General features: G+C 38.9%; 1 protein-coding gene across 1 annotated transcript; it reads left to right on the top strand.

Moving 5' to 3' along the window:
- Positions 1-930: 930 nt before the first annotated feature.
- On the top strand, positions 931-5,315 carry LOC116039599 (CDGSH iron-sulfur domain-containing protein 3, mitochondrial-like). Its single transcript, XM_031284504.2, has 3 exons — positions 931-1,126; positions 3,892-4,008; positions 4,868-5,315. Exons 1-3 carry the CDS (start codon positions 1,046-1,048, stop codon positions 5,054-5,056), a joined length of 387 nt encoding a protein of 128 aa, XP_031140364.1. The 5' UTR covers positions 931-1,045; the 3' UTR covers positions 5,057-5,315.
- The last annotated feature ends 3,385 nt before the right edge of the window (positions 5,316-8,700 follow it).

Genomic DNA, 8,700 nt, shown 5'->3' with positions numbered 1-8,700 from the left:
GGTGTTGAGTGACTTACCTGCTATTAGTTTTTTGTACTTGAAGAGAGAGGAAAGACGACTGACTGACATAGCTAGCTTCGTCCTGGCTTGGTTTCAGGACTACTAAAATTAGAAGCACATTTTCAACGTTAACAGCAGTTTAAGAAGTTTATTGTGTCCGTCTGTGAAGTCAGATAGGCTGCAGTGTTGGTGTGGTTTTTTTGTTGCCGTGTGCTGACAGATGCAACAATGGAACTAGTGTTTGGGTACCTAAATGTAGGATTTAAAACCTTAATAAAAAAAAAAACTGTATAAATGAATCAGAAAGAATAAAGAGATTTATGTAGATTTAAACTTTGCCGCTTCTGGCTTTAACAAGGTCTCATTCTCTAACAGATTTGTTGTTGAGATGTACATGATTCCTTAAAAAAAAAAAGTGATGTTTTGAATATGCAGAAAGTTTTGAACCATACAGGAGAAACATAATTTCCTTTACACCATAAATTGATGCAGAAAAAAAAAGAACGCAGGAAATGAAGTGTTTGACCCTCAAAATTTTGGTTAAAATGTGTCCTCTCCCCAATGTTAAAACAAAACCTACGCCCTTGGGTTTAGAATGTATAACTTGATTTAATTTGTGACTCCTTAAAAAGTGATAAACGTGCAAATATATTTACAAAGAATGAGTTACAAGCATTTATACATATACTACCGAATAGAAACCAAAATGACTTGGCAACCCAAAATGTGCTCGGTGATCTATAAAGCATTGTTAAATGATGTAACCATGAATAAAGAAGCAAGTCTCAATTTTTTCACAGCGGGTTATACCTTTAAATGTGATGAATGAGCCCCTGGCTGTCTGAGGAGGAAGAGGAAGTGGCTTCAGCACGCGAGCTGTTTACAGTCATCCACCAATCACCTGGAGAGGCTGCAGGCTGAGTGAGTAGAAGCCATGTTGTAACTTTGACTGAAGCCCGTCCAAGTTTTCAGTGAGGCAGCTGTTGGTTCATTCCTGGGTTTCCTCTCTCGAGTGTAGAAGTAACAACTGGTATTACGACTTGAAATGAACACCAGCAGCTTTATAGTCGCAGTGCGGAGAGGATGCACGCCTAGCTTCAGACGACCTCCCGTTTCCTTTTCGGTGGTGAGCCTTCATCGTTATCTACACACTGGAAAGTCTATTGTTAATTACTGTATGTTATGTCATGTTACTTTTCCAATATCTTTGCTTTCGCGTCCCACATTTAGCGGAGTCTTTCAGAGTGCTGAGTCATGACAAGAAACCTACAATGTAGCTTACCTTCACCGGTATTTTCTTTGAAAATAGCCTACTAACCCTAAATTAACCTGACACGCCCTCTATTCACCTTAAGCAGCGACGCGTTCTGTCAACACGCCTGCAGTACAACAGAGCAGGATTCCTACTGTGATTAGCACTCATACACTGGTACGTCCCAGGGTAGCCTACTTCTGCAGTTGCCAGTGGGTAGTGGAAAGATTGAGAGCCATCAGTGGTGGAATGTAACTAAGTACATTTACTCAAGTACTGTACTTAAGTACACATTTGAGGTACTTGTACTTTACTTGAGTCTTTTCTTTTCATGCAACTTTCTAATTCTACTCTGCTACATTTCAGAGAGATATTGTACTTTTTACTTCACTACATTCATCTGACAGCGTTAGTTACTACTTCTACTCCGCTACATTTCAGAGAGATATTGTACTTTTTCCTCCACTACATTCATCTGACAGCTTTAGTTACTACTTCTACTCCGCTACATTTCAGAGAGATATTGTACTTTTTACTTCACTACATTCATCCGACAGCTTTAATTACTTTACGCATTAAGATTTTTGCACACAAAACCCATGTAGTTTATAAAATACAATGTTTTTATTATAAATTAAACTCCCTAACAATGTAACGGCCTAGAAGTCCAGCTGAAATGATTAGACCATTAAACACACAACTGTTTGGATCATTTCCAGTTTGTAAAATGTGAGGGTTTTTCCTGCATTGAGTACTTTTACTTTTAATACTTTTAAGTACATTTTCCTAATGATAGTTACGTACTTTTACTTAAGTAACATTTTCAATGAAGGGCTTTTACTTGTAACAGAGTATTTAAACAGTGCGGTATTAGTACTTTTACTTAAGTAAAGGATCTGAATACTTCCACCGCTGTAGCTCATCTAATTTGAAAAAATAGAAATTGTTAGAGTGTGACTGAGTTTTCTGTTGCACGGCTAAAACAACTTTTGAACGTACACGTGTTCCACTAAAACAAGTTCCTTCCCGAGGCTATTTTAGCACTGCCCAAGATGATTGTGATTAGTTTAAAGAAATGGCAATAAACCAGAGCACGTTTTTCTCCCATCCCGGAATGCTGTGTGGACTAGCCAGACCTTCCTCCGCAGCGCTGTGGAGGAAGGTCTGGCTATGCGAAAACTAGATCACAATTAACAGACCATGGAGAACGTGGAATCCTATAAATGCCTTGGGACCATCGTTGATGCAAAATTGAACTTTGAAGCCAACTGTGAAGCTGTGCAAAAGGGTCAACAGCACTTGTGTCGTTAAAGGGAACTCTCGTATTTTAATGTTGATCCAACGATCAATATTAGAGTCAGTCCTGTCATTTTGGTGTCATGGCTCTGTCACGCATCCTTTTTAAACCACATACAGTAGTTAAATGGCCCAGTTGGCTGATTGGGGAGCCACAACTTTGCCCAGCGTCCCTGTATACCAGACAGTTACAGACTAAAGCTCCATTTTAAATGATGATGCACAATGATTTTAAGCTTCTTCCCTCCGGACAAAGGTTTTTAGTCCCAAGGTGCAGAACACAGCGGTACAAAAAATAGCTTTTGTTCCTGCTGCTATCACTGAGGTGAACAAGCTGTAGCAATATTTGCATAAATTTGATGAGATCGTTAATTAGTTTGGTTTAAAACCTGCTTTTATCTTGATTTTATTTGAGAGAATATTTATTTGAATGATTATGTATATTTATCTCTCTCTCTCTTATGTCCTGATTGGTGGAACCTTGAGTACTTGTGTCAGATTTTGAGTACTTGTGTCAGATTTTTGTGTTTTTTCGTAGTTGTGTGTCATAAGGGATGTCATACTCTTGCTGCAGAAAAAAAAATCTACCTACGGGTATAAATAAAGTAACCTAAAGTAACTGGTTAAACCTTGAGCTTTCCATAAACAGTGCATTCTGATATTTAAAAAAAAAAAAATTTGTCTGCTAATTTTGGACCAGGATGCATGATAACCTATGTCTGATTGCAGGGATCCAGGTTCCATTCAGCTCAGGATTATTTGTTCTGGGAGATGGGTCAACACATAAGAAGCTGGGTCCACACTAGTTTAATGATAGGAAGACAGATTCTTTTAAGAGGATGGAAGAATGAAGGGGTGCCGTCAATCCAGGAGTGGGCTTGTGAGATGGCTAGGGTGGAGGCGTATGAAAACATGTCATAGAAACGGTTTGCCAGGTTGGATGTCTACACTAGAAAATGGGGAAAGTACCTGAGCTCTCTGGAGGGCTCCTAAGAAGCTTTGTGCTGGGGAGATACGAGTATGATGGGCTTATGGTGTTGTCATCCATACATACGTTTACTTGCTTTATGGTTTATTGTCTATTTTGTTACAATGTTGTTGAATGGTCTGGAATATTGTAGTTACTTTGTCATCTTTTCTTGATTTTTGTCTGGGTGGGTGGTGATGATGGAAGGGGGGGGTGTTCATGTTGCAAGTTGTATGTTTTTGTATTTTGTTCAAAAAAATATTTTTTTTTTTATTAATCGCACAAAAAAAATCAGTCTGTCTCTCAAATCTTCCTGATGTTGTCTGTAGCTATCAGCCAGTGCTGTGTGTCACGTGATGGTTCATTGTGTCTGCAGGTTCAGTGCCGCCTGCGGTCCACACAGCCTGTCCCCGCAGCCCGGCTGCCCTACAGAGTCAAGGTGTCTGCTGGGAAACCCTACGCCTGGTGTGCTTGTGGACACAGTAAGAAACAGGTGAGTGTTGGGGTTCAAATTTCAGGGGCACCTGGGCTAAAAGCAGGACACAGCGTCACAGCTCATTTAGTGCTGCCTGTGTCCTGTTTACATCCCCACCGGTTGGAAAGATGCCTTCTGAGAGGCAGTTTGCTGGTGGAGACTTGAATTTTCTCCCCGGGACTGACCGTAAATAACATGCACAAACTGATATCCGAGGTCATCATGCTTTATGTCATGTCACTAGGCTGATGTGATGTGTGCAGAGATCCCCAGTAATGTAAAGGAGAGGGCAGAACTGGTTTAAATTCAAACGTAACAAATACATGTGAATTTACTAGCCAATTATTATTTATATTTTTTTTTTATCGAGTGAATTTAAATCATTTTTGTCCAGCTAATTAAATACAAAGAAATTTCACACAGATGAGTAGAAAATATAAATTCATTCCCACCAAATATTTAGTACATCTAAATGACTTTTGCTCAGATACTTACAAACTACTACCAAATCCAACATAATTTAACCATTGCTTTTATTATCATGTACTTAATTTTTTCGGTTTGAATTGAGTTATTGAATTATTTTTGAATTATAAAGTTGTAGTACTTCAAATCTAATAAATTACAGTGTAGGATCCTAAGATTGTTTTTGTTTTTATACAATTAAACCCAGTTCAAATGCATTTGCCATTGTCTGCTTTAGGGATATAAAATCACATCAGAATAACCGAAAGTCAGTTACGAACCGAATATGCGTAACTGACTTTAAAATACTGAACACCAATCTGGCATTAGGTATAAAAAAAAATTAAAATAAAAGCTTATGTGAGCTGATTTTACAGTCTGTGTCCTCGCACCTTTTTCCTCTCTCTGTCAGCCTTTCTGCGACGGAGCTCACAGGTCAAAAGCTCCGAGTATCTCTCCTGTACGCTTCACCCCGGACAAAGACAGGACGCTCATGCTGTGTGCCTGTAAGCAAACCAAAGACGCACCGCACTGCGACGGCTCACACTTTAAGGTCATCTTCCAGGATCTAGTGAAGTCGGTGAAAGGCATCTTTAAATGAACAGTGTTCAAGATGTCTGCCCTGGGAGGCCAAAGAGCAGTACTGCAATAGAAATGGAACAACAACAAAAAACCAATTACTCCCCAGTATCTTTATCTTGTCTCAATGAAAATACAGTAGCTGTGGAGATGTGATGTCCTGAATCCTTTTGTCCTCTTAGATATTTTCAATGATATTGTTTTTGAAATACATGTATATGATTTAAACCCAATGCTATATACAAAAGCATAACCAATTAAACATGCTAAATAAAAGAAAACGTGTTGTGTCAAAGACATGTTTACAGTGGTGCGCAAAAATGTGAACGCCCCTAAAAAATGCCTTTTTAGAATGACTATTTAAGTGAACAGATACCTGAACCTGGCCTCTAAATGGTACAAAGTTAAACATTTCTTCATATTTTAAAGCAGGATTACTTTTTAGGGCCCGAGTGTCGACAGCGGCGAAGGCCCTATTGGAACTGAAGGAATTATTATTGTTCTCTGCAAATTAATTGGCTTTTTGAGGGGCTTAACATATTCAAAAACTCATCAAAATTGGCGGTCGCATCAAGTCTGGTGAAAATTTACGTATTTTAATTGAGCCCCTGCAGTGCGTTTAACGTAGACTCACGAAAGTTGGTACACATATGTAACATGTCAAGATGTACAAAATGTACGTCATTGGAGCCATACCCTAAACCCAACAGGAAGTCCGCCATTTTGATTTCAAAGTTCGAAATTAGTGCGATTTTGGCCATTTCCACATGTCGTACTTTAATGCACTCCTCCTAGAGATTTCATCCTATAAACTTCAAATTCGGTCTGTGCCATCTTAAGACATTAAAGATGAAAAGTTGTTAAAAGAAAAACTTTTCATCATGGGCCGTGGCGGGGCGACCATTTTGTGCGTTTCACCATCAAAACAGGAAGTGGGTGTAACTTGAGTTTACATTGTCCAATTGGCTCGAAACTTTTCAGGATTCATAAGAGTCCAACTCTGAGGACAAATAAAGGCCAATATTTACAAGTGTATCTCGCTGCAGTCTGCAGGAAGGCCCCATCCAAGTCAGCCTTTTTTTTTTTTTTTTGCTTACGTCATTCCCCATACGCTTGAACGGACCAATGGCGCGTTCATGCCACCTCGGAATAACAGGGACCGCCCCCGTGATTACGTTGTTTTTCCGACTACCAGTGTTCACATGGTTAGGATGGTCCATAGACTGTATATAAGAATGGACCAACAGATCCCGTTGCTCTGGACGGAGACCAGTGAAGGCCGTTAGAAGCACTTTTCCGGTGAGCGCTGAGCGTTACTGCGCAGACTCCAACTGAGAGAGACGACGTAAATGTGGCGTGAGCAACCTGTCTGAAAGTTGTAAGTCTTCTGGTAGCTGTGCCAAGAGAAATCTCAATCATTCCCAGTCTAGCAGAGACGGAGAGCGTAGGTATATGTAAGGAGATAACATAGGCACAGGCTAATTATTGCTAACTAAAATGCTAGTTAACATTAGTAATTGCACTTAAACAGCTAATGTGAGACGAGGCTTACCCCCTTGGGATGGTCGGGATGCGTGTTCTTCTTCTGTTATATTGGCGTTTGGCATAACAACTTGTTGCATGACTGCCACCAAATGTTGGGCGTAGCCTAGAGCATCAGGTGTGTGAAAACATGGAGGCTACAATAATTTGCTGCTGTTTTCTTATGCGAGCATACAAACAGCACATCGTCAGGTGTTTGTTATCTGCAGGACAACGAACGGGAAAGGACACGGATAATGTGTTGTTTTTTTATAAATAGGCCTATTTATGAATAATTTGAAACATGTTATGTCTGTATGTTTCTCAGCAGAGGCATTTGTCCACAATAAACAGTTTATTGTCATTGAATATGTTCAGTGAACCAAAATCGCCTACATCAAACGTCAGTTGTCAACAACGCGTCACCAACTGGGAAACTCTGTTAGCAAAATCTGGCCCGAGTTTCCCACCGCAGATTCCGACAGGAAGGGACGTGAATTATGACGTTTTCACTCGGGAAAACGTTTTTCCGATGTCCATGAATGCACGGCAAGACAGCCTGGTAGAATTTTTTTTACTATGAAGAAAATTATTTGGATAAATGCCATGTTTTTTATTTTTAATCTTTTAATTTTATTTGAAAATTTTATATCTATAAATGTAAATGATCTGAAAGAAAACCGAATAGGCTAGTCACCAATTTAAAAATGACATGAAATTATATTTTAAAACTTTAAAAAAGGACTGACAAATAAGAAAGCCATCCGGACTCTGAACATTTACAATGCCTTACAACCTCTTTAATGTAAATTTAATGTGCCCCTTTTTCGTGTATGTATGTATGCATTTAATGTTTTCAATGTGTTTATGGATCTGTACTTGAATAATAAAGTTTTTTGAAGACAAAAAACCTGGTAGCGAATCTGATATAGCCTCTTGATTGACATTAGATAGAAACTGATGATGTAGGCTAAACACAAACGATATTTAATGCAACAGTGAAGTTTTCATGTAGTTACTACTGATTTCTGATTTTGAAATGATATCCAAATTTGAAAAATGGGTCATTTTAAACCTTGTTAATATTGATGACAATGTGTTCAAACGGAAAACGAGCCATATTTCATTTAATTTAGCCCTCAAAAGTAGAATGGTGTGTTGTTTCGTTATGGACTTTCATATTAACAGAAAGAATTCAGTCACAGCCAAATGTACAAAGGGGCTATTTTGCTTTAACAATTAACAGGTGAACCAGAAGTATACAGGTGAAACTCGAAAAATTAGAATATTGTGCAAAAGTTCATTTATTTCAGTAATTCAACTTAAAAGGTAAAACTAATTATATAGACATTACATGCAAAGCGAGATATTTCAAGCCTGTATTTGTTATAATTTTGATGACTATGGCTTACAGTTTATGAAAACCCTCAGAAAATTTGAATATTGTGAAAAGGTTCAATATTTTAGGCTCAAAGTGTCCCACTCTAATCAGCTAATTAATCCAAAACACCTGCAAAGGGTTCCTGAGCCTTTAAATGGTCTCTCAGTCTGGTTCAGTAGAATTCACAATCATGCGAGATGCTCCTCGGATATTACCTGCACAGTAACACACCTAATTTAAGTATTTCAAAAGGTCGAACACACATACAGATGTTTAGATATAGTAAAATCGCTACGTGATTACCGTTATATCCGAGGGTTGAAGTTGCATTTTAACGGGGCAGTGCAAGTTGCGGCTGTGGTTTAGCTGAAGCTAACGCAGCCTGAGCTTTCACGTTACAATATAAAAAGGTGTTGACCGTTGACTTAGCTAGCACGCAAACAGTTCATTTACATGTCTACGCCCATGTTAGCAAACTACACCAAAAGACAAATACTGAGGAATATTGATAGAAAGCAGGGGAAACTAGTAGGCTACTTCCATACTTTTTAGCATTGGCTAATTAGCAACCTGCCTGCCATCAGATGTAGCTTCCGAGCTAGCTAGCAGCTAGCCCCAGAAGCTCATGAAAACAAGGCTTTCACCGGAGCAGTCTTACGTTATTTCCGAACCACTCTTTTCGTTTCAAAGTCAGAAATCAAATGAACGAAAAAGTACACGGGCCCAATTACAGTTCACTGTTGTTGCATGAAATGTCGTTTGTG

The sequence above is a fragment of the Sander lucioperca genome, chromosome 4 (assembly GCF_008315115.2).
Source record: "Sander lucioperca isolate FBNREF2018 chromosome 4, SLUC_FBN_1.2, whole genome shotgun sequence".
Taxonomy (NCBI): domain Eukaryota; kingdom Metazoa; phylum Chordata; class Actinopteri; order Perciformes; family Percidae; genus Sander; species Sander lucioperca.
Note: the sequence above shows the minus strand (reverse complement) of the source record. Positions and strands in the feature narration are given on the sequence as shown.